Source organism: Oryctolagus cuniculus, chromosome 21 (genome assembly GCF_051225735.1).
Source record: "Oryctolagus cuniculus isolate XC-2025 breed Fujian yellow rabbit chromosome 21, ASM5122573v1, whole genome shotgun sequence".
Taxonomy (NCBI): Eukaryota; Metazoa; Chordata; class Mammalia; order Lagomorpha; family Leporidae; genus Oryctolagus; species Oryctolagus cuniculus.
Genome location: NC_142887.1, coordinates 12,539,391 through 12,564,848, shown reverse-complemented (window position 1 = coordinate 12,564,848; position 25,458 = coordinate 12,539,391). Strand labels below are relative to the sequence as shown.

General features: G+C 62.9%; 2 protein-coding genes across 2 annotated transcripts in view; one reads left to right on the top strand and one right to left on the bottom strand.

Moving 5' to 3' along the window:
- The first annotated feature begins 12,881 nt into the window (after window positions 1-12,881).
- Window positions 12,882-17,868, top strand: MYL2 (myosin light chain 2). Its single transcript, XM_002719750.6, has 7 exons — window positions 12,882-12,933; window positions 13,969-14,058; window positions 15,430-15,505; window positions 16,163-16,267; window positions 16,758-16,836; window positions 16,915-16,963; window positions 17,581-17,868. The coding sequence occupies exons 1-7, from the start codon at window positions 12,931-12,933 to the stop codon at window positions 17,677-17,679; spliced, it is 501 nt and encodes a 166-aa protein (XP_002719796.1). The 5' UTR covers window positions 12,882-12,930; the 3' UTR covers window positions 17,680-17,868.
- Window positions 17,579-25,458, bottom strand: part of CCDC63 (coiled-coil domain containing 63) — a 29,315-nt gene continuing 21,435 nt past the window's right edge. The window contains exons 8-10 of the mRNA XM_051826828.3: window positions 22,929-23,121; window positions 21,387-21,590; window positions 17,579-19,109 (exon numbers count right to left, since the gene is read on the bottom strand). Of these exons, the coding sequence (XP_051682788.2) occupies window positions 18,964-19,109; window positions 21,387-21,590; window positions 22,929-23,121 (543 nt within the window). The 3' untranslated portion in view covers window positions 17,579-18,963. The remainder of the gene's footprint in view (window positions 19,110-21,386; window positions 21,591-22,928; window positions 23,122-25,458) is intronic.

Sequence of the window (25,458 nt, the reverse complement as noted above, 5' to 3'; positions counted from 1 at the left end):
TCTCTCTCTCTCCCTCTCCCTCTCCCTCTCCCTCTCCCTCTCCCTCTAACTCTGTCTTATCAAATAAATAAAATAAATCTCAAAAAAAGTCATTTCTTATTACTTTACTTATTTGAAAGGCAGATAGATCTTCCACCAGTGCCGTGGCTCACTAGGCTAATCCTCCACCTTGCGGCGCCGGCACACCGGGTTCTAGTCCCGGTCGGGGCGCTGGATTCTGTCCCGGTTGCCCCTCTTCCAGGCCAGCTCTCTGCTGTGGCCCGGGAGTGCAGTGGAGGATGGCCCAGGTGCTTGGGCCCTGCACCCCATGGGAGACCAGGAGAAGCACCTGGCTCCTGCCTTCGGATCAGCGCGGTGCGTCGGCCACAGCACGCTGGCCACAGCGGCCATTGGAGGGTGACCAAGGGCAAAGGAAGACCTTTCTCTCTGTCTCTCTCTCTCTCACTGTCCACTCTGCCTGTCAAAAAAGAGAGAGAGAGAGAGAGAGAGAGAGAGAGAGAGATCTTCCATCTGCTGGTTCACTCCCTAAATGCTTATAAGAGCAAGGGGTGGACCAGGCCAAAGCCAGGAGCCCAGAGCTCCACCCGGCTCCCCCACGTGGGGACTTGGCCCATCCCCCGCGGCCTCCCCAGATGGGCATCAGCAGGGAACTGGAACGGAAGCAGAGCCGACCCGAATCCAGGCTCTCCAACCCGGAGTGACCTTACTTGCACTTGCAGCCTTCTTTGTGATGGACGAGAACGGCAGCGACCGGTCAGCGGGGCTGGCCACTTCCGGTCAGAGCGGGCGGGGCTGGCCACTTCCGGGCAGGTGGGCCGCCCCCTCCCGCTGCAGCCCCTCCCTCGCATGAGCTTTTTAGAAGACGCTGATAGTGCCTTTGAGAAGCATTAACATAAAAAGCAACCCGTGCCGAGTGTAGACAAATTTAATATAGCAATGAATAAAGAAGAAAATTAAAATAAAAATTACCCAGATGGCCAGCCCCCGGAGACGAGCCCTGCACACGTGGTAGGGCACGCGTTTCTCCTCCAAAAAGGCCACTTGCTCGCGCGGAGCCGCTGCAGGCCCCGGAGCCCTCGCAAGCAAGGACCCTGTGTGGAAACACCGCGTCCCCGGGCGCGCACAGCCCTGCATCCAGCGGCTCCTCTGCTACCCGCACAGCCGGGGGAAACAGTCCGCGCTCAGACCCCCAGAAACGCTCCAAGGGCGGCCGCTGTGGCCAGCGCGCAGCGCGGCGATCAAGTTGCCACTTAGGGCACCTGCGTCACCTACAGGGCACCTGCGTGCGAACCCGGGCTCCACCCCGACTCCGGCTTCCTGCTAAGGCACACCCGGGGAGGCAGCAGGTGGGGGCTCGAGGACTTGGGTCCGCGGCCCCCGTGTGGGGGATGCGGGTGGAGTCCCGGGTTCCTGGCTTTGGCTCGGCCCAGCCTTGGCTGCGGTTGGGCATTTGGGATGGAATATCTCATTCTCTATTGTTTTCCCTGTGTGCCTGCTTGAAAACACGCACGCCACCGTGGTAGCGGCCCTTATTTCTGGGAGGAGGAACTACAAGTGGTATCTTTCTTTTCTAACAGCTGCGTGTCCCATAATAGGCGGACATTACTTCGTACATTTTAAAACCAAAAACTCAGCAACACACCAGCATCTCCCGAGCGCAGGCCGAGCCGCCGCCCGCCCTGGGCTTCCCGACATTCTCCTCCCTCCCAGGTCTCTTCATGTCCCTCTCCTCTCGGGTCCTCAGCCAGCGGTCAGCTCCAGGAGGGCAGGGACGTTTGTCTGTTCTGTCCCCCGGACCCCGGGGGGCCTGGAACAGACCTTCTGTAAAACAGGAGCTCATTAAACACTGAGTGATTGAAATCCGAACGAGCAAGTGGCTTTTCCTTTACGAAGACTGGACTCCATCCTCGCCCCTCTGGATGAGCTGGGTCCGGCCGTCCCAGCAGGGGCAGGTGGACGAGAGATGTCCCAGTCGCCTCCGGCTTCGCTCTTGCGTGGCCAGTGCGCCGCAGCTCCGCGGAGCCCTGGAGTAGCACCGCCCCCTGCTGGCAATTCGGAGAACTGCAGCACAGGCGCCGGAAACGGTTCAACTGGGACATTCCACGCAAAGGGATGGAAAGGTTACTGGGGTGCAGCTCTGGGTGGCCAGATGGATCTGTGGGGACTCTTTTTCAGGTTAGGGGAGAGCTGAGAAGGAAATAAAGCCCGCTGTCCACCGCAGGACCCGGATTCAGGCAGGGCCCAGCCCTAGCTGTGGACGGATCTTTTCAGCTGAGAAATCTGTCCAAGACCGACCTTGAGGGAAACTGGCCTCCGTTCAAGGCCGGCTCCCCAGGGATCCTTCCTGGAACTTCGGGCTGTCCCTCGGGTTGTGTGTTTAGCATGCTTCCTTCGGTCCAACACGCCTCGCCAAACCAGACATGCAAACCCAGCTTTGACCCAGACTTTTACACGAAGAGCCAGAGAGTGCATTGTCCGAGGCCAGGTTGTCCGTGCACGTGCAGGTGCCAGGGACGGGGCAGTGAACGGGGGCAGGCAAAACTCTCTCCCCCTCGTGGACCGCATATCTGAGGTGCTTAGCACGTGAACAAGCACAACACGGAGAACAGGAGATGTAATCGCAATTCGTCCTCCACCGGCCAGGGGCACACTCGGGGTGGAGTGGGGGGGGGGGTAGCGAGCCAGGAGCTGCAGGTGCCCGGGCTGTCCGCAGCAGGCAGTCATCGGTGCGGCCCTGGGCGGGGAATGTTCGCGCTGCGGGACTCAAGACACGGCGGCCTGAGTCTGGACTCTGCCCCGCGCTCCCTCCCCACGCCCTGCGCCCCGCTGAGCCGCTTTGCGAGCCGAGAGACACACGGGTGGCGACCATGACTGGGAGCGAGTCAGCCATCTCCTCCTCGTGCGCTCTGGGCCGCTGGGGCTTCGGGAACTTGTCCTGCAGCCGTGGGAGCCGGCGCCGAGCCCGGCCGGCCCGCGTCTGAGACCGCGTGGCTCCTTGCTTCTGGGACCCCCGGATGTGGCCGGCGGCCTTTGGTCTCAGCAGACCGGCCGGGCTTGGGCTGCACGCGGCCCCTACCTTGTTCTGACCCGGGCCTGGACCACGAGAGGCTAACTGGGGCACCCGAGGGGACGCCTTCCCGCTGCCACTGCCCGCCGCGGGCCTGGGGCACAGAGCACCAAGATGGTGGGGGTGCGGCCCGGGACCCCTGCGGGGCTGCGCAGCCCAGGGGCGCCTCCCCGGGATCCCTGAGTCCCGAGGGGGCAAATCCTCCGGGCCGGCTCCCTGGGCCCTGTCCCCCTTGGTTCCCCTGGCGCAGGGCTCCGGGCGCTGCCCCCCCACCCCCGGCCTGTTCCCTTTGTGAACCCATGAGTCACCCCAGAGGCCCTTGCTGGCCCCACACCTTCATTCCACAGCGGGCCGTGTTCCTCCCCTCTTTGTCTTCCTCGTCCCCGTCTATTTTTGTCCTTTGTGAAATGCGCTGGCCCCAACTGGGACCCAGCAGCATTAGCGCCGCCTCCCCCATGACCCGTGGGCAGTGGCTGGGGACAGCGGGGGACCAGGACCGCTGCGCCGTCCTGCTGCCCCCAGCCCCCGGTTCTGTCCCCTTCTCCTTGGCAAGCAAGGCCCTAGAACTTTCTTTCTGCCTCGAGCCTCAGAGGCTACCTACAAAGCAAGGCAGGACACAGGACTCAGGGCCCAGCCCCCGGGGCAGACATTGCTAGTCGATCACAGCACTCTTTCTTACTGCACGTAGTAGGAGCTGATCACCCACTACGTGCCAGGGACCAGGGTCCCTGGAAAGATGCGTGAATCCCAGCCCCAGCTCTGGCTAACAAAACAACAAAGGAGAACGCAGTGGGTGCTACCAGAGAAAGTCACTCAGTCATTCAACAAGCGCCTATTGAGTGCCTACTGTGTGCAGGTGCTGTGCTGGGCGCAGCAGGAAGCGATGAGGAGCGAGGTGGTCTGGGCCTCGCCCTGGCGGGCCTCCAAGCCATGCAGCAGGTGCAGAGCCCACCAGAGAATCAGATGAACAAATGTGGACCGCCCCGGGGAATGAGGGGGGGGAGGAACAGGGGGCCAGAGGGCCTTGCAGGGGCTAGGGAAAGATGAACAAGTGACCCAGCCCGGGGGTTCTCAGATGGGGCCACGGTGCCATCCGGGGAACCTGTGACACTGTCAGCAGACAGTTCGGGAGAGGGGAAGCCCAGCCCACGCCAAGGCCAAGGTCGTGCTCAGTGCCTCTAATGCAGGGGACCCCCGAGCCCCGTCTCCTGCCATAACATAGAATGATCTGGCCCCAAACGTCAGCAGAGCCCTGGCTGGGGACAGTGCCCTGCAGCCAGAACCCGCAGAGGCTGGGGCGTGGCTGGGCCCAGCTGCGGTCAGCTAAAGACACGGGGGAGGCCGTCCACCTGCGTCCCCGTCGGAGGAGTGTGGAGCCGGGGACGTGGCCTTTGCACAGCTCCAGCCCGGCGTGGGTGACCAGCCAAGGGGTCCGGCAGGCAGGCGGAGGAGAGCAGGAGGGGCTGGGGGTGGGTCGGGCGCAGCTGTCCCTGGAATCTGGGGCTGGCCGAGAGGACAATGGCCCAGGGATGCCAGGCGCACCACCGAGACAGCTGAGCCCGCGGGCATCTGAAGGGCGCCGGCAAAAATGGGCTGCCCCCCACTCAGCAGAGCAGGTGACCAAGAGCTAAAAATACCAGGCAAGAAAAAGCCACCAAAAGGTTGTCTGGCTGCCTGGGGCGGCTGAGTGCCTGGGCCGGACCCTCAAGCCCAGTTGCTGGAACGGCAGCATGAGCCGTGTCTTGGGATCTGGGTTCGAGTCACAGCACAGCCAGGCACCCCAGTAGGGCCTCGGGGAGTGGCGGCTGCTGTCGGAGCCTCGGTTTCTTCATCTGGGAAATGGGCCTACATGAGTGCCTGCTCCGCGGTGCTGTGAGCACTTAGCCAGGCCTGAGCGGGGAGAGGGCAGTTTGAGTTTGGGGACCTCGGTGGGGAAAGCTCCCTGGGTGGTGGCCGTGCTGGGCCAGGCTGCCCTTCCCCGCTCTCAGATCCCACCCCTAAGGACCAAGCGTGGCCTTAACACCCGCTCTCGGGCCCACAGCGACTCCGCTCCCCCGCTGCCCTTGGAGCACTGCCCGGCTCTGCAGGCAGGGTGGGGGCAGGGGAGGGGGTAACCAGCAATCACCACACACACACACCACATACACACACGCGCACACACATACACACAGACTCACCACACCACGCATACATACACGTGCACACACATACACACATGCTCATGACACCACGCATACACACACGTGTACACACATACACATGTGCACACACCACACATGCACACACATGTACACGCACACAGAGACTCACACACTACATACACACACGTGCACACACATGCTCGCGACACCACTCATACACACATGTGTACACACATACACACATGTGCACACACCACACATGTACACACACAGACTCACACACTACATACACACACGTGCACACACATACACACAGACTCACGACACCACACATACACACACATACACACATACACACACGTGCACACACATATACCACATACACACAGACACACACACCACATATGTACATGCATACACACAGACTCACACACCACACATGTGTACACACATACACACAGATGCACACATACACACACCACACATACATACACACGACATACACACACGTGTACACACATACACAGACTCACACCACACATGCACACACATGTACACACAGATTCACACAGAACACATACACACATGTGTACACACATACACAGACACACACACCACGCGTGCACACACATACAGACTCACACCACATATACACATATGTGCACACACATATACCACATACACACACCACACATACACACATGTGCCCACACAGACTCACACCACACACACACATGCACACATGCACACAGACTCTCATACACTACACACACATGCACACACACCACACATACACACATGTGCACACACATATACCACATACACACAGACTCACACACCACGCATACACACATGCACACACATACACACAGACTCACACACACCACACATATACACACACCACACATATACACACATGTGCACACAGACTGCACACTACACACAGACACACATGCACATATACACCACACATACACACACGTGCACAGACTCCCACACACCCAAAGACACACAAATATATGCACATGCACACTTACACTCACAGACTCTCACACACAGACTCACCCACGTGAAGACACACACACTCACACATCCAGATACTGATACAAACACATACATACATAGATGCACACACAAACATACATGCACGCAGATACACGAACACATACGTGCACACATGAAGGCACATACACACAGAGATACACAGATACCTGTTCAAACGCCTGCTTGCATACATGCACACACACGCGCTCTGTGCCTGGCCCCCTACACGTTTACACCCTCTGCTGAGCGACCACTGGGACGGAGCCGCGCGGGCATGGGGCGGCGGCCGGGTGCTGTCGCGAGGTCGCACTTCCAGTCATCGCCCGCGCTGGCTCCGGTGGCTCCCCCGCTTCTCCAGGGAAGCATCTGAGGTTAGGGTGGCTCTGTCTCTTGCCCAGGGAAGTCGGGAGCGCGGAGGAGCTGAGCTGGGACCCCGGTGGCCAGGGGCAGGTGGGGAAGGCCCTCCCTGCGGCGCTGAGGAGGGGGCCGTCCTCCGGAGGTGGGGAGCCACTGAGTACCTGGAGCGGGTGGCCGTCACCACCCAGGGGACCCAGAAGATGTGGAGTGGGAGCGTGGAGGCCGTGGCGAGAGGGCGAGGACAGGGGCTGGGCAGGCCTGGGGACCAGTGACTCACCAGGTGCCTCCAGGGACAACAGACATCCTCAGAACAGAGCCAGGCCTAGGGACCCAACAGGAGTGGGCTCCCCAGTGGCAAGGGGCCAGGAGAGGAAGAGGAGGGAAGACGAACTCCTATTTGAACACACTTCCTTGCCCCAGCCGCCCTGACAACGGGCGCCCAGCCACATTCCGGAACATTCTGGAACCAGAGAGGACTCTCATCACCATGTCTGGCAGGATTCTAGAACTTGGCACATAAAAGTCAGCGCAAGCAGACCTCACAACCATTGTCCCCTTTCACAGGCGGGGAAACCGAGGCACAGAGCGTCAAGGTGCCGTCAGAGTTGCGCTGTGCTCTGCCGGGCTCCAGCCCTGCGTGCGCCTTCCAGGTCGGACGAGCTAGAGAGGCCGCCCAGCCGCGCTGGCTCTCCCTGACGCCCGGGGCCCCTGACACGAGGAGATAGGGTATCACCCAGTGACAGCGCCCGTCAGCCGCCACCTTGGGCCGGGCAGGCCTGCTGTGCACCCTCCTTAAAGGGGCCGGACTGGCGCCGCTGTGTGGGCGCGAGCTTCCTGTTCTCGGCCTCATGGCGGATGGCGCGTTTCTCAGACGTGAATTCCAGGGAGGGGGAGTGGACGGCACCGGCAAAGGCTGGGAATTGAAATCCGTCCCGCAGGGCCGAGCCAAACCCCGCAGGAGCCCTGAGGGTGGAAGAGAGAGCGAGAGAGAGCTGAATAATGGCCCAGTGGCGTAGGGCCCCCGATGGGGCTATCATCTCCCAGGGGACCCCTGGCCCCTCCGATGGAGCGGCTCCTGTCCCAGGGGACGTCGGGGGTTTGTCGCAGTTGTGGCTGTGATGACTGTCCCCAGCTCCTCGGCCACCTGGGCATGTGTCCGTGTGCCTGAGCTGGACCCAGTTCTGCCAGCACCGCCCAGCTGGGGCTGCGTGGGAAAACGTGTTCACACGTGTGTGCTCACACAAGTGTGTGATATGCCACTAACATGCAAAGTGCCCCTCCGTGTATGGCCTGACACCATTCGCATGGGAAACATTTGTGTGTGTGTGTGTGTGTGTGTGTGTGTGTGTGTGTGAGGTCTGGAAGTCCCAACGCACTGAGACACCCTGGATTCCATCTTAGGACAGACAAGGGGAATAGTATGCTCACTCTAGGGCGCTCTCTTCCTTTCAAATAAAATGAAAATAAAAATTGGAGCAAGTTACGTATTTGCTGCAGCAGGGAAGCCGCCACTCGGGCCTCCCACATCCAGCTTAGAGCGCCTGTCCAGTTCCTTGCTCATGCGCCTGGGAGAGCAGCAGAGATGGCCCAAGTGCTCAGGCCCCTGCATGCATGGGGGAGACCTGGCTCGAGTGAGGGAAGATGATTTGGTTCCGAATTCTGGGATGATCAGTCCCTTATGTGAATTCACCAGGCGAACCAAAAGTAAAAGGAGGAGCCAAGAAGTGGCGTACGCTTCTGGGTGGTGTGTGCTAACCTGGGGTCACTTAGACCGAGGACAAGGACAAGGAAAGGGGCGTAGGAGCGGGTTCTGTGCTCACCCTCACAGAACCGAGCAGCACACAAAACATGGAGGGGCCTACTTGCTGAAATCCAGGGGGAACCTCACCGAGCCCGACGCACTGTCTCTGTCACATTGGGCACCAGATGTTGCTGTGGATTCGTTCTGAGAGGAGGAGTGCGGTGGGGACAAGAGGCACGGAGTCACCACACAGACCCCGGGAGTTCGGTGAAAGCGGGCCAGAGGTGAGCAGCCCACAGACTCGTTTATTTCAGTTGGTACAGCAGCTTATATAGCCAAGGCAGCCAATCCGGTCAAGGGGTGGTTTATGCCCTAACCAATCACAGCCTGTTGCCAGGCAGGCTCCATTGCCAGGTGGGTTTCAAAGCCATTCCTGAGTAACTGATGCTCGCTTGCCAACAGCCATCTTGGCATGGCCTTCTCATTCCACTACAGTAAGTTTTTTTTTAATAAGATTTATTTATTTACTTGAAACACGGAGTTACAAAGGCAGAGGCAAAGAGAGAGAGAGAGAGAAATCTTCCATTCATCCACTGCTTCACTCCCCAAATGATTGCAATGGCCAGAGCTGCCCTGATCCCAAGTACAGGGACCCAAGGACTATGCACCATCTTCCACTGCTTTCCCAGACCCTAGCAGAGAGCTGGATTGGAAGTGGAGCAGCTGGGACGCAAAACCGGCGCCCATATGGGCTGGCGGCGCCGCAGGCAGAGGCGTGGTCCACTGCGCCACAGCACCGGCCCAGCCTACTCTCTACCAGCACCTCCAACAGTACTGTTAGCACCTTCTCTTCTTACTTAAATACATCCCTTCTGCTCTCACCACTGCGTCCAGTCTCGTAAATCGCCCTCCACACCAGGACACGAACTCGTCTCAGCAGTTTTCCCACACCAGCTTGTCCAAGGACGGAGCCCTGGGCCACACACCGGGCGCTCACTCTGGCTGCGGGAACCAGGCGCGTGGCCACGCCTCCTCCAAGCCTGTGAGCCCAAGGGCCTTCTTCTCTCCAGCGTTGCCAGGAAGGACGGGAGAGCTTCAGAAAGTTCACAGAAAATGGAATTAGAGGTTCAGGGGCCGGGTCTGGCCTGGGGGTCTCGATCCTGCTTGGGACACCTGCACCCCATGTGGGGGTCTGCTCGAGAGTCCAGCGTCCTGCTAACGCGCAGCCTGGGAGGCGGCAGGTGACGGCTCAGGTGCGTGGGCCCGTCACCCACATAGGGGACCCAGGTGGTATTCCTGGCTGCTGGCTTTGGCCAGGTTCGGCAGTGGCTATAGTGGAGGCTGGGGAAAAGCCTTGCCCCCCCCCCCCAAATACAGAAGCAATAATAGCACCAAGTTTGGATTTGGTGCAAAACCCTGCCACGGTGCGTGGTTCCCGCATTTCGGTGACCCCGCGGGCGCATCTGCCCCTGGAGCTCCACACTTGCCAACCTTTCTGACCAGAACCGCCCGGCCGGCGCTCTCGGGAGCTTTCGCGGCCCACGGGGTGGGGGTGGGGGGCGTCTGGGCCCAGCCGCAGGGGTCTGTGGCCTGCGAGTCCTCCTTGTTCTGTTCCATCCCCTCACCACCACAGAGATGCCCCCTGCTTCCCAACACAGGCCTGAGGGCCCAGGAAATCCTTTTTGGGGTTTTACTTGTCTTTCTCTAACTTTTTTTTTAGTAAATTTTTATTTTTGTTTGATGGAAAAAATAAAATCATACGCCACGTCGTTTTCAAAACTGAAGAGTAACATTGAGTACAAGGCCCCGCTTTCCTCCGCTGAAGCCGTGAGAGCCTGCCTTTCTCCGAAAGACGCTCCACTGACGCCCAGCGGCTGTGCACACAGTAGAGCGCCAGTGAACATCTGCGCTGGCGTTCACGTGCCTGCCTCTGGGTCAAAGTCGCTCACTTTTCTCCTTCCTCACCCCTGCTTTTAAAAGTGCCCAAGGGTAATTTTTGGAAAGTATTCTGTTGGGTAAAATCGGCTGTCCCCTCCCCCAACCCTTGTTCCTCTCTTTCTGCTTGGTTCCGGGTTCAGGGGCACAGCTCTCTGGACTCCCATGGCGGCACACACGCACGAATGCACGCACGTCCCTGGGTGGGATGCGTTTCCCGGCCACTCTAGGTGCCCAGATGCCGTGACCAGTGCTCGGGCTCCCTGCTGACCTGTCCCACTCCCCAGAGCCACTCACGGGAAAGGGAGTGAATCGGGAAGGTCTGGGGATGGGGAGAGACACCTGGGTTAGCCAGCAGGACCCAGCGCCCGCCGTCACCCGGGGCCTGCGAGGAGGGAGGGGAAGCAGCCTGGTCCCAGAGGTTGCAGCGAGAGGGACCCAAGCCAAGGAACGCGGGCGGCCTCTGGGGCTGGACCAGGCCAGGAGCAGATTCTCCACGGCCGCCTCCAGGAGCAGCCGGCGCCGCCAGCCCCCTTTCTATTTCTGACCTCCAGGCCACACGCTCATGTGCCAGGTGTTTATTTATTCTTTTTCCGTAGAGACGGAGAGAGAAAGAGGCCTCCCAGCCCACTGGGTCCCTCCCCAAGTGCCCACCAAACGGGGGCTGGAGCAGGCAGAGCTGGGAGCTGGGAGCTGGGCCCTCACTCTGCGTCCTGGCGTGGGTGCTGCCGTCCTCACCTGCGGCTGCCAGGGTGCGCATGAGCAGAGGCTGCAGTCGGGAGTCCAGCAGGGACTGGCACGCGGCGAACAGCAGCCGGCAACGCACTCCGCCCCTGTTCTGACAGTTCTAGAAGTTGCTCTCTGATCCTTCAGCCCTGCACTCTCCTCCAGCCGGCATTTCAGGGCCTCAGGGCTGGGGCGCTCTCTCTCTCTCTCTCTCTCTCTGGCTCCCTGGGGCTCAGGTGTGGCTGCTTGAAACACCAGCTGTGGGAATTCCACCGGCCTCAGGGCCGGGAGGCGCTGGTTCACGGTCAAGGGCGGCCGAGAAGCCACAGCTGCCCCCAGCTCCCTCTGCCCACGCCTTGCGCTCTTGAGAATAACAGGATAACCACTGAGGCCTCCACAGAACACAGGATTCGCCATGCCTAGGACCTTGAACTTGACCTTGACCTTGGCTTTAGGGGGCGACCCCACCCATTTGGAGCCCAAGGCCTGACCCACAGCCAGGTCCCACAGCCAGGGGACTGCATGCCCCATTCAAGCCCAGAATCCCCCAATTTCACCCCCACCCCCCAACCGCCTTGGGGGAGGTGCCATTGTGCCTCCTCCCAGGAGAGGAAGCCACTCACTCTCTTGACACCCCTCCCGCAGCCCCCTGGGGACACATGGGGCCCTCCCAGCCCCCACCCCACCATGCACGTGCAGGGGCTGCAGCCATCCAGTCGCTCACAGGGCTGGAGTGACGCGCCATGGGGCCCGGAGCCAGAGGCTCCTTGTCACCTGCTGTGCGTGCGTGCACCCCTGCCTGTGTGTGCATGCACAGGGACGCACCTGCCTCTCAGCGTGTGGGGGTGGAATGCGTGCGCACTGCGTGTGTACTGGTGTGTGCCTGTGTGCACACGTTTGCTAGTAAGGATTCCTGTCTGGCTAATTCTAACCCACATGTGACTGAAGAGAGGAAAAGAATAAGCCTTTTAAAAATAATTTTATTTATAAGGCAGACAGCGAGCGAGCAAGAGCACTTGCATATACTGGTTCACTCCCCAGCTGCCTGCAACAGCCAGGAGTGGGCCCACAGCCTGGGCTGGCCCCACCACCCGCCCCGCAGCCCCCAGCTGTCAGGGAGCCCACGGGTGGAAGCCACGCAGGTGACATCGCTGCACCCCCAGAGCGAGCGGCTCTTTTCAAGGTTCCTCCAGAACCCGGGCTCTGGAGGCAAAGGGGATTCGCTCACAGCTCGGTCTCCGTGGCGCAGGCCGCGCGCCTCTCGGAGCCTCGGCTGCCTCAGCTGTTAGAGGGGGACACGGAGGGCACAGGGGTCCCTGCCATAGGGTGGCTGGGAGACGAAACACAAGGCTGGGCTACGGACAGGAAGTGAGCACTCAGCAAAGGGCAGCGGGAGGGACCCGGGCGCCAGGGTGGGGAAAGCTGCAGAGGACCCGCAGAGGCGGCTGGGGAGGGTGGGTGGGTGGTGGCCTCCTTCACAGGCGACATCTGGCAGGGAGGACTGCAGGTGCAAAGGCCCTGGGGTGGGACCTGTGCTTGCTCTGGGTCCAGCATGGTACCCGTCTCCCCTCCCTGCCTTCTTCCTTCTCAAAACTGACAAGCACAAGTGTCGCCGGCCCCCACGCTGCAGGAAGCACACGGCGTCTCTCCTGAGACCACGACCCGGCTGCTGTCTCTTTAACCTTGAATGTCTTTTTCGGGTCTCACGTGTCACCCAGCGGCGGTGGCCGGCGGCCCTTACTTCAGAAGAACGGCATGGGGTGGGGGGGCCTTAGGTGGCATCCGCCTCACCTATTACGGCCAAAAGTGGTCATGGGGTTATTTTTAAACGCGGGGAGGAAGTATTTATTGTTCTCGGCCGAGTTGAGCCGGGCAGCGAGTGGCAGTCTCCCTGAAGACAGCGCCGTGTCCCTTCCACCATGGTGAGCAAGAAGGGACCCTCGGGATGGGGCAGGGTGGGCAGGAAGGGGACCCACGCACAAGCCAAGGGCCAAAGGGGAGGGGGAGAAAAGTGGCCTCCAGGGACCCCAGCCCCTGGTGGAAAAGCGCCCCAGCCGGCCGTGAGCACAGAGAGGAACCCCTGTGGACCCCCGAGAAGAGCAGCCTGCACCTGTCCACCCAGGGAACTCCCAGAAACGGGAATCAACACCCCAGGGGGGCAAAATGGGGTCTGGTGCATCTGCAGCTCAGCAGCTGGGGAAGGGACCCCGGGGTGCTCGCCTCCGGAACCCGCCCCGCTGGAACCCATCTGCTGTTGTGGGCGTGGGTGACCCCGGTCCCGAGGCAGGGTCCCTGTGGCCAGTGGTTGGGGCACACGCTCCGCACCCCGCGTCTGCCTTCTGTGGCTGTGTGACCTTGGCCCAGTGGCCTGGCCTCTCACGGCCCCGGCTGCCGCCCTCCGAGAGAAGGAAGAGCAGACAGCAGCCTGCTGCTGTTATTTCCAGTCGGGGAGAAGTGGGCGCGGGCAGAAAGGTTAACCCGCCCCGCCCCGCGCCGGCGGCTGCGTGCGGGGACAACATTTAGAGAAAAGGTTTCACTGCCATTTGCATCGAGGGCCAGCGTGGGTTGGGTTTTACACCCTGCAGGGTGCCGTTCTCAGCATCCATCAGGGCTTGTGAGCCTCCGATCAGCTCCCCCCACCCCCGCCCCGTGCACGCCTGAGCTTTCTTGTGAAACCCGGGGGGAAGGAGAGCAGCGGCCGGATCCTGGCACCCTCAGCCCCAGGTGCAGCTTCCTTGCCCAGCCAGAGGCGCACCTGTTCCGTCTACCGGCGGGCGTGGGGGCCACCAGCCCAGGGTGCCCTTATTCCTCCGGAGGCACTGTTCTGAGAGAGGTGTGTGGGGGCCGTGTGCCCATTTTACAGATGAGCAGATGAGAGAGTCCGGCCCCCCAGAGGCAGGGCCCAGTCTGCTTTCCTAATTCCCTACTTCTGATTCTTTTCATGGTATCTCCCCCAGTCGCCCAAGAAAGCCAAGAAGAGGGCAGAAGGGGCCAACTCCAACGTGTTCTCCATGTTCGAACAGACGCAGATCCAGGAGTTTAAGGAGGTGGGTGCACACTTTCTACTGAATACGTAAGCAAAGTTTCAGGAAAGAACAATGGAGAAAATGAAGACCCCTCATTCCAGCACCCTGAGTTGGTGTGCACGCCCACGCTCCGAGCTCGGTGAGCGAACTGCAGCTCCGAGCCTGCACCTGCTCTCCCGGGAGCAACGTCACCTGCGCGCTGCGCCTGCGCGATCTGCTGCTTTAGAAAGCTGGCTGCTAGAAATGACCCATCTTCGCTTGCCTCTCTCTGGTCATTTCCTTGGAATAAATCCCCCAAAGCAGAGTGGCTGGGCCCAAGGGACTCTAAGGAGAGAGAGAAGGCAGACAGAGAAGGACGGGAAGGGGGCAGGGAGAAAGGTCACCCGTGGGTATTAACAACCAAACCCGTCTGAGATGGGTATTAACAACCAAACCCGTCTGAGATGGGAAACCTGTAATTCTAACTCCACCACGCCCGATCGTGGAGCCACAGTCCCTTTGCACCTGTGGCCGTGGACAGGCAGGGGCCTTAAGGAGCGAAGCTAAAGCAGCCCCGAGGCCAGCGAAGCCCCTGACTCAGGGGACACTGCTAGGGGCGTCTTCTGTCCCCGCCATCATTCGGGTCAGAGGAAGGCCACGCCCCTCAGCAGCCAGGGACCAGCGGTCGCTGGACAGAGGCTCTTACCTGAGCTTGGAAGAAGGGCCCTCTGGGGACACAGCGACACCCGCCCTGCCCCTCCCCCTCCGGCAGGGCCTCCGCCGGGAGCCAGGGACGCGCGGGAGGCGGGCGCGGGGCGTGGGCGGGGCCCCCAGGCTCCCCAGCTGGAACTAAGGCCAGAGGCGGAGGCCCGATGCCACCCCTGCCTTTAACTTTTAAGTGACAGCTTCGGGGGGTCAGAATTCACGGGTGATAAGATCTGCTCTGGAAATTAAGCGTGCAAATCCAGTGGCTTCCAGGCCGGACACCGGGGGTGGCCACGGTCGCCATCGCCTGGTTTCTGGGCAGCCGTCGCTGGCCAGCCCCGCTCCCAGCCCCGCGGGAACGCCTCGTTGCTGACATTTCGGATTCAGGATCGCTCCCTGTCGCCTCCAGCTCGCGGTTCGGGGTTCCCGCCGGCTGCAGCGCGGGCACAGGGGGCGGCGCACCCCGCGGTGGGGGGCGGGCTTCACGTGGATGTGCGCGGGTCCTGGAGGACCCGCCCCGCCGTGTGCAGTCCTTGCTCTTGTCCTGCGATGCGCCCGAAGACTCCCGAGGCCCCAGGTCCCCGCAGCCCCGGAGCTCCTCCCCCAAGGCGGTCTGGAGCTCCTCCCCCAAGGCGGTGTGGAGCTCCTCCCCCAAGGCCGTGGGGTGCTGAGCTGGGCCGCCTCCCCCCACCCCCCTACCCCCCGCAGGCGTTCACCATCATGGACCAGAACAGAGATGGCTTCATCGACAAGAACGACCTGAGGGACACCTTCGCCGCCCTGGGTATGCGCCCGCCCTGCCTCAGAGCCGAACCCGGCTTTCCCCAGCTCGGCCCTCCCCCACCCCGCCCCCACCCCACGGAGGGACGCCGTGCAGGGAAGTGTAGGGAGAAAACATACCCAGAAGGCCACAGGCCTCTCTCTCGGGCTTTCTAGGCCTGTTTTGTTTTTTGTTTTTAATTAATTGGGATCATTCAATTTTGGATTCTGCTTTTCCAATTTAACATGAGTGTGTGGCGCTTCTGCAAAACACTCATGTTTGCCCTCGTATGGCCACCGATTCCCGTCCTTACAACTAAGGGCCGCCGTGCACGGCTGCTCGGGCTGTACACTGCACAGTTTTGCAGGGCTCTGTTCACCTGCGTAGCTCCTGCAGGTCTATATGTTCACAATGTAAAGCGTCCTAAGAAGGGGTGGCATCTGAAATTTGCACAAAAGTGCACACTGGGCTTGGGGCCAGAGCTGGCGTGGTAGGTGGGCCTCTGGTGGTCTGGGGCAGGCACAGCCCGAGGAACCTCCCGGCCCCGCCAGCCCACCCCCAGCAGAGAAGAGCTGCTTTACAAAGTGTGCATTTCCCAGGGGGGAGCCGGGCACAGGCTCCTGCTCTGCTGTGCCCGACCCTCCCTGAGCCCGCCGGCCAAACACCTGCTCCCTCCCCCAGGGCGCGTGAACGTGAAAAACGAGGAGATCGACGAAATGATCAAGGAGGCTCCGGGGCCCATCAACTTCACGGTGTTCCTCACGATGTTCGGGGAGAAACTCAAGGGTGCGTGCACACGCGTGTGTGTCTGTACACGTGTGTGTGTACACGTGTGTGTATGCATGCATCAACTTCACCGTGTTCCTCACGGTGTTCGGGGAGAAACTCAAGGGTGCGTGCATGCGTGTGTGTGTGTGCACACGTGTGTCTGTCCACGTGTGTGTGTGCGTGCGTGTGTGCATGCATGTTCACCTTTGGAGAGCAGTAAAAGCACCGGCAAACAGACCGGGTGGGCAGAGGACCAAGGAGCGGCCAGCCCTGCTCGGGGCCTCCCAGGCCGGCCTGTCCCGCCCTCGGGTGCCTCTGTTCTGTGGCCAGCGAGCGCGCAGAGGGGGCGCTGAGGCCCGGGACCCGCCTGAGGCCACACAGCCAGCACCCACAGCCCACTCTTGTCGCACCCGACCTGCGCCCTCCAGCCCCGCGTGCGCCAGGCCGGCTCCCCCGGCCCCTCCGTGGAGGGACCCGCGGGCCACGGGCGCCCTGTTTGCCGTTGCAGGAGCGGACCCCGAGGAGACCATCCTCAACGCGTTCAAAGTCTTTGACCCCGAGGGCAAAGGAGTGCTGAAGGCCGACTAGTGAGTGGGGGCGAGGGGGCGGCGGGGCCCCGGCTCTGCCACACACAGCTGACGCCTGCCCCGCCCTTCTCCCCGCAGCGTCCGGGAGATGCTGACCACGCAGGCAGAGAGGTTTTCCAAGGATGAGGTAGGCCCCGCCCCCTGGGCGCGCCTTGCCGGGCGGCTCCACTTCCCCCTGTCTCGTCCTCACTACATTCTCCAGTCTCCGTGGGAGGGAGGGCGGGTGGGGACCCTGAGGCCCAGGAATGGCACCGCCCAGAATGGCCCCACCAGTGCTAAGTGCCGGAGCCTGGATTCAGGCCCGAGTCTGTCTTGACGGCAGGGTCTGCCTTCCTCACAAGGCACAGACCCGCTGGGGCAGCAGGTGATGGTGGCGTGAAGAGCTGCCATGGACTGCTGTGTGGGTTGCACACTGCACATCTCTATGGCGCCGTTCTTAGACATAGAGCTGGTGCATATCTGGTGCCACACATGGGAGAAGGGACCCGGCTGACTTGCCAAGGGCCTGTCACCATTATCAATGCACCTGTCAGACCTCCTCTCATCAGGTTCCACATTCCACCAAAGACCTTTCTCAGACCTCACCCCTGAAAAGGCTGTGTGAGGTCGGGCCAGCTCCTCAGCCTCTCTGTGCCTGCCTCTCGCCTCTGCGGAGTTCAGGAGGCTCCGAGGCGGGAGCGCGGGTCCCTGGAGGAGGGGCCGGCCCCGGCCGCGCGCTCAGCGCCCCCTGCTGGTGCATTGCAGATCGACCAGATGTTCGCCGCCTTCCCGCCGGACGTGACCGGCAACCTGGACTACAAGAACCTGGTGCACATCATCACCCACGGGGAGGAGAAGGACTAGGAGGGGCGCCGCCCCCGCCGCCGCCGCCAGGAGCGCTCCGGCCCTGCCTCCGGCCCGTGCGGCCTCCGTTCTCCGCCTGCGGCCACCTGCTCGCCTGCCGGCCGGGGTGGCCCACAAACACCGCGCGGTCCCCTGCCCTGGCCATGGAACCGTCCAGAGGCCGCGTTCCAATAAACGAGAGGTCGTGTGTCGGGTCGTCACGTTTCCGTGACAGCCGGAGGGGCCCCGAGTGGGGCGGGCGCTCTGCCAGCTTGCCCAGAGGCGGCGCGGGGCCGAGCGCGCTCGGTGGCCGCTGTTAGTGACTCTCAGGGACTCTTTATTTAGGGCAGACCTGTGCGGCCCCGCGTGGCGGGAGTGGAGCCGGACGTGCGCAGGGCTTTCTGGAGGCAGCTCCAGCACTGGCGGGAGCCAGGCTCCCACCGTCTCCCCCCGTAGGAGCCCCGGGCCCCGCAGTGAAGAGCAGGCTGAGGCTCCGTGGGTAGAAATCCCGCCCGCTCAGCCCCGGGCTGATTTCCAGTTCCGGGGAAAGGGGAGCTGAGTGTGCCCCGGGGCCCAGGTCCGGGCCGGGGTGGGCAGCGACCCCCCTGGAGCCCTCAGCTGGCGGCGGGCTCGGGGGCTGGGAGCCTCCGCTGCTTCGCGCTCCTCGCCCTGCAATCCCAGTGGGGAGGGGGCACGCGTGTCCCCCAGGCCCCACACAGCACCGGCCAGGCCTCGCCGTGATGTCCGGAGCACCTGAGCCAACCTCGGGGCGTCGCGGCCCAGACTCCTGGAGGCAACCTGAAAAGTGGGGGAGGGTCCCAGGGACCCCCCACGAGCCCCGTACAGCTGACCCCGGGGCCGGGCGGCGCTGGGGGAAGCCCGGGAGGGGCCCTCGCGGCTCGGAGCCGCCTGCCCGGCCGTCCGCAGCTCCCCCAGCCACAGCGGCCGGACCCGCACTCCGCCCCGGGGGACGACCCGCAGGGACCCCGTTCCCGCCGACGCGGCCCAGGCCAGGGACCCGGCTCCCGCAGAGCCGCCGGCGCGCGGCCGGGACCAGACGTTCCCGCAGCTCTGCCGCGCCGCGAACACCGCGCAAGTCACGCACGGGGAGCCAGAGACAGGAGGCGGGAGCCACCGTGGCTCCGCGCTCCGGCCTGCGGCGCCCGCCCTGGCCGTGGGGTCCCGGGTCTCAAGGCGGACATGTCGGCCCCGCACCTCCCGGGGGTGCTCAGGCCAGGGCGCCCCGGGGACTGAGCGAGGCGCCGGGGAAGTTGGAGAATGCGTGTATTGTGTGCGGGCCCCTCCTCACGCCGCCGCCTTCTTCCGCGCCCGCGGCTCGTCCGCCTTCTCGTGCAGGCTGTCCCCGCGTCCGTCTTTGCTGCGCGCCTCCCTCAGCGTGTAGGTGTCCAGCACCAGCTGCCGGAGGCTGCCGTGGTCCAGCGGCTGATCCACTGCGCGGAACACGAGGCTGTGTGAGCCGCAGAGCCTCGCTGCCCTGCCCACCCTCGGCTGCCCGAGCCTGCTTGGGGGGGTCCCTGTGCAGTGCTGGACAGCGGACCGAGAAGCTTCTCGGGGTTCAGGGACGGGAGGACGGGCAGAAATGGGCTTCCCAGGGATGCCCAGCCAAGGGCGTGAAGGATGTCTGGCACAGTTATCAAGAAAACAGGGTCACCATGTGCTGTTGTCCAGGCTGGGCACTGCACAAGACCCCTGGAGAAGACAGCTGAATAGATGGGCAGATCTAGCCCCCACATGATCACTGGGGAGAGATAATCTCCTGCGGGGTCTACTTGTGTAGGCGGCAGGGGCTTGCGGGCTGGGAGAAGCCAGGGTGGGGATGCCCCAGCTGCCTGCCGCTCTGCCTCCCAGGGCTCTGGAAACCAAGGGCTTCACCCCTAAGCTGGGCTGAACACCTGTGTGTGCACACGTGTGTGTGTGTGCGCGTGTGCGTGTGCCAGGCCCTCTCCAGCGCTGCTCAGACAGCAGAGGCAGCTTCGGAGAGCTAGCATTTTCTCTCTTGTGAGGTCGCGCGAGGCCACGGTAAAAGAACATTTTAAACAATGCCCAGCTGCTCCACCTAGGAGCGCCAAGTCCTCCCCAGCCAGCACCAACAGCCACTCCATGGCGTGGCCGCGTGCGCGCGCACACACACACACACGCACACACACATGCACCTCCGCTCCCGCGGCCGCCCCAGGCCCGGAGGGGCTGCCCTGTGTGTGTGTGTAGGGGGGGGGTTCCTGGCAGCACCGCCGGCACCAGGCCCCCCGCTCTGACGGCCACACTGCCCGCAGGCCCGCAGCTTCCTACTTCTCACAGCCCAGTGCTGCCTCCCCCCTGCCCCCGCCCCAGCTAATGTGCAGCCTGGGCCCTGCCGCCCATGTGGGACTCCTGGCTGGAGTTCAAGGCCCCTGGCTTCAGCCGCTGCCCGTTGCTGGCTGCTGTGGGCCTTTGGGTTGTGAAACACATGGGCGCGCTCTCCTGGCTGGCTGTCTCTCTGCCGCCCCCACCGAAACACAGAGGCCGCCCAAGGGCCCGGCAGGGACACGCAGTGCGTTTCTTAGGAGGACGGGACTGTCCACTATAATGGACTCAAACAGCTCGTGGGGGATGGAACTAGAAAATAAAGCTTTTGGGGCCGGCACTGTGGTGTAGCGGGTAAAGCAACCTGCAGTGCTGGCATCCCATATGGGCACCGGTTCAAGACCAGGCTGCTCCACTTCCAATCCAGCTCTCTGCTATGGCCTGGGAAAGCAGTGGGGGATGGCCCAAGTCCTCGAGCCCCTGCACCCATGTGGGAGACCCAGAGGAAGCTCCTGGCTCCTGGCTTTGGATCAGCTCAGCTCTGGCCATTGCAGCCAACTGGGGAGTGAACCAGAGGATGGACGACCTCTCTCTCTCTCTCTCTCTCTCTCTCTCTCTCTCTGTAACACTGCCTTTTAAATACATAAATAAATCTTCAAAATATTATTTTGGTGCAAAAAATCTTTGAAATCCGCACTAGTTCACTGAAACGCGTGCTGTGAGAGCCAGGTGTGGGTCTCAGTGGGTTTTTTGTGCCAGAATGAACTTCTCTTTGCAGCCCAGGTGCTGTGGCTGTTGCTCCACCTGCCCCTGCCGGCTTCACCTCGGGGTCAGGGGCTTGCCGGCGCCCACCAGGGTGCTCCTTTCAGCCGCTGCGCCCAGCCCACCCTGAGCCGCCCTTCCTGGTGGAGCCCATTCCCCACTTCCCCGGCTGCCAGCCAGCAGCTCTCCCTGCGGGGTGGGGCAGAGCCAGCAGGCCCCCCCCCCCCGCAGGTGCAGGAAGAGGGTCATGGGTGCCTGGGCCACCCCTCGGCTTCAGAGGTGGGGGTGGGGGTGGCATGCACACCCAAGTGCTGGTGGGGTCCCAGGCGCTCTGCGTGAGCCACTGCTGATGGGCCTGGGGGGGGGCAGCGGAGGACGGCCGAGGGCTCAGACCCCCGCATGGAGTCCCCTGGTCCGGCCCTGGCCTCTGGGGCTCTGTGGGGAGTGAACCAGCAGATGGAAGCGCTCTCTCTCTCTCTCTCTCTCTCTCTCGCTCTCTCTCTCTCTGCATATAGCTTTGTTAAGAAGGGGAGAGTGAGCGAGGATGGGGGAGAGGCAGCCGGGGTGCACAGCGTGGCCACTGTCCAGCATCCCGAGGCGGCCGTGAATTTTAAAGGCGTCGGGGGAACCAGGCCCGGGGCCGGGGCCGGGCCGGGGCTCACCGTCGTCCAGCTTGTCGCTGAGCGGCTCAGCCCCGAACACGGGCGGGATGACCTTGGCGGGCTCCGGCACCCGGAGCAAGGAGGAGCCGCCCCAGAAGGGGTTGACGAAGGGCGTGGGGGCCTCGCTCTCGGCGCCCTCCGCCTCCTGGATGCGCAGGTACGACTCGAGCAGCAGCAGGTCGTTGGTCTTCTTCTCGATGATGGCTGAGAAACAGGAGGAAGCGGGCCCCAGCTGGCGCCCCCTGCCGGAGCGGACGGGAAGTTTCCCGGGTGCAAGGCTCTTCTGAAATTCCCGCCCGTGCGTGGGAGAGGCGAGCACGCACCTGTCTGCACCAACACAAACAGGCTCCCAGGCTCCCACCACCTCCTCAAAGCACCCTCAGAGGCGCGACACCCAGACACGCGGCTCTTCCGGCCTCACAGCCCGGCGAGGGGCAGGCACTGGGCGGTCCGACGCCGGTTAGGTCACCAGCTCGCAGGCCCGGTTAGAACCCCGGCTCCACTCCCAAGCCCAGCTCCCTGCTCGGCGGGCTCCAGCGCTCGGGCCCCTGCACCCCCGCGGGAGACCACACGGAGCTCCTGGCTGCTGGCTGCGGCCTGGCCCACCCTGGCTGTGCGGGCATTTGGGGAGTGAGCCAGCAGGTGACAGACCCCTCGTTCGCTCGCTCGCTCGCTCTCAAATAACCGGTTCTTTAAACAGTACAGCACAGGCCCTGCTCACAGAAGTTCTGGGACACGAGCAGTTGGAGGAAGAGCATCCCGGAGGGCTGCTGGGGTGGGGGTGGGGGTAGGGGTGAGGTTGGAAATGTCGGCGTGGGGTCTCAGGACAACGGGAGCAGGCGGCGGGCCTGGACCATCCTGGACCCGCGTCAGTTTGGGGCTCCCGGCCTCCCTCTGCCTGGAACGCCAGGAGCCTTCCTGAAGAAGCCCCTCGGGATTGCAGCCCCCACCCGCTGAGCTGTAGGCCCTGCTCCTGGGGCTTCACAGTCGCTGGTTCATTCATTCATTCATCCCGCAAAGGGAGGAAAAGCAACGAGGCCCTGAGGCCGCCGCGGGCGGGGCCGGTGCACAGGTGGAGGCTGCTGCCCCTGGGCTGCCCGGACGCTCAGGTGCTGAACTCAGCCGGCACTGAACTCGGATCAGCTCCTGTTCCACCTGAAAACCAGGAGCCACAGCCCCTGCACGGAAACCTGCGGGCGGGCTCGAGCCCTGCAGGTGCACAGGGGACGGCGCCCGGCTGCCAGGGCGACTGGGGACAAAGTCAAGTTCAGGGACCCTGCGCGGGAGGGGCTGGGGGGTCCGGGGAGGGACCTCGAAACCGAGATCTCAGGGGCAGCAGCATCTGGGCGTGGGACACGGCTTCCAGCAACAGCCTGTGCGACGGCCAGGGCGCAGGCAGCCGGGGAGCGGCTCGCGAGCGCCCCCGAGTGGCCGCCTCGGCCAGGACACAGGCAGCCCAGGAGCGGCTCGCGAGCGCCCCCGAGTGGCCCCCGGCCAGTACACAGGCTGCCCCGGGAGAGGCTCGGAGCGCCCGCCACTCACCTAGGTACTGCTGCAGGTTGCCGTCGGTGACCTTGCCCGTCTCACCCAGCTGCACCAGGATCTTGGAGGCGTCACAGTGGATCTTCTTGAACAACTTCTCCACAGAGCCCTTGAGGAAGTCCAGGATCTTGCTGATCTCCCGGTGCTTGCCCTCGCACAGGTCCGCCTCCTCCGTGGTCTTGGTCAGCTTCCCCTGTGACAGAGCCAAGGCCCGCCCTGGTGGACCGCTCAGCTTGCGCCCGGGGGGCCCTAGGGAGGGGACTTGGGGCCCCCTGCGGCTGGGGTCTCCAGACTGCAGGTTTGCAAATCCCACCCCCACGGGGCGTGGGGTCAGTTCAGTGGACTCCCATCAGCATCTTTAGAAAATGAAATCAAACAGGAAAAGAGGAGGAGAAATCAGTGCGCATTGAGGACCACACGGTAACTGCGGCACGGAAGTTTGTTCCGCTCACATATACAGAGTGGCTCCAAAGGGCTGTGGAAAATGGAAGGGCCGGCACTGTGGTGTAGCTGGTAAAGCCACCACCTGCAGTGCCAGCATCCCATATGGGCGCCAGTTCGAGACCTGGCTGCTCCACTTCCAATCCAGCTCTCTGCAATGGCCTGGGAAAGCAGTAGAAGATGGCCCAAGTGCTTGGGCCCCTACACCTGTGTGGGAGACCTGGAAGAGGCTCCTGGTCCAGCCCTGGCCCCGGCAGCCACTTGGGGAGTGAACCAGTGGATGGTCTTTCATATAAATAAACAGACTTTTAAGTGCTCCAGTGTTTTCTCATGAGCACCCCCCCGGCCCCCTGGCCAGTGGCACGCGGGGACAGGGAAGAAGGAGCCAGCATCTGCTGGTGCTCTTAGCCATCTGCTATCTGCAGCCAGGCTGCAAGCTCAGAGCCTGGGCCTTGGGGGCTCCACAGCCTGACCCCGGCCGCAGCATTGCTGCTCTGGGGCGCACTCCTCGGCCAGTCCCCGCCTTGCCCTCAATGCTCGGCCTCCTGCAGAGGCCCACAGGGCTCCCAGAGGCAGGAGCAGGGACACACAGGGGGCAGCCGCCCCACCCAGGGCCTCGGGCTTCTAGCAGAGCTGGGGTGGCCCTTCGGTGCCTGTGGTTCATCCGAAAGACCACGTGACGAACAGATGTGGTCGGGGCGGCCTGTCCCACGGGGCTGGGCTTCCTCGAGGAGTCCCAAGGGCAGACAGGGGACCTGGCGCTGTTTCCTCCTGGCTCCCCCCCATGCCGGCACTGGAGCGACACTGCGGCGGGCCCTGGGCCTGTCCTCACATGCTGGCTGGCACAGTCAGCCACAGCTCTCTGCACAATCAGGACCCCCATGCTGGGGGGGGGGGGCGGGGTGAGGCTCAGAGAGGTCGAGCCGCAATCTCAAAGTCACACAACAGGAAGTGACTCCGGGGATGCCCTACCCCTAACTCCTGTGCCCACTCTGCCACTGGGGGGCGTGGAGGCAGCAGGTGTGCGTGGAAATGTCTGTGCCCTTTGGCTCTTTTTTTTTTTTTTTTTTTTTGACAGGCAGAGTGGACAGTGAGAGAGACAGAGAAAGATCTTCCTTTGCCGTTGGTTTAGCCTCCAATGGCCGCCGCGGCTGGCGCACTGCAGCTGGCACACCGCGCTAATCCAAAGGCAGGAGCCAGGTGCTTCTCCTGGTCTCCCATGGGGTGCAGGGCCCAAGTACTTGGGCCATCCTCCACTGCACTCCCTGGTCACAGCAGAGAGCTGGACTGGAAGAGGAGCAACCGGGACAGAATCCGGTGCCCTGACCAGGCCTAGAACCCGGTGTGCCGGCGCCACAGGCGGAGGATTAGCCTAGTGAGCCGTGGCGCCGGCCTGTGCCCCTTGGCTCTTACACAAGTCGTGTCTGCATTGGAAAAGGCCCCTGAAGAGGAGCTCCAGCCGAGGGAAGCAGCCACAGCCGTGGGGACAGATGCCTGGGGTGCCCCAAGACCCGAGGCAGCGCTGGCCACGACCCCGGTAAGTCTGGACTCTGGAGGCCCCTGAGAGGCTGCGGAGTCCAGGCAGGTGCCCAAGGCCTAGGACCTGAACCCCAGCTGTCTGCTCGCCAGGGCCGGACCCCGTGCACACGCCGGGCCGGGGCGCCTCGGCGGCAAGCGTGGGTTCTGCTGCCCTCCAGTGGCCAGCTGGAGAATGGCGCTGCGGGCCCGGTGCGGCCCAGGACTGGACGGAGCCTGAGCAGTGCGGGAGTCCCTGTCCTTGTCGGACACTTCTGTCCACTCCCGCGCCCCACACCGCGCTAGAGAACCCTGGGCCCGAGGTGGCACTGGGACCGGCACAGAGTTCCATGTCCAAGTCTCTCCTGCAAGAAGGCTGGCGGTGCCACGCACACAGGGGTCGCGTGCTGAGACCCCTGGGCAAGAGGCTGGGTGACCGACCCGCAAAGCCCACTCTGCCGCTCCCACCTTCTTCCCGCCTGGGATGTCCATGCGATGGTGAGACCCGCTGCAGCCAGGGTGCAACCGCACCCGTCCCGAGACGCCTGTTGGCAGGCTTGTCTGCCAGCAAAGC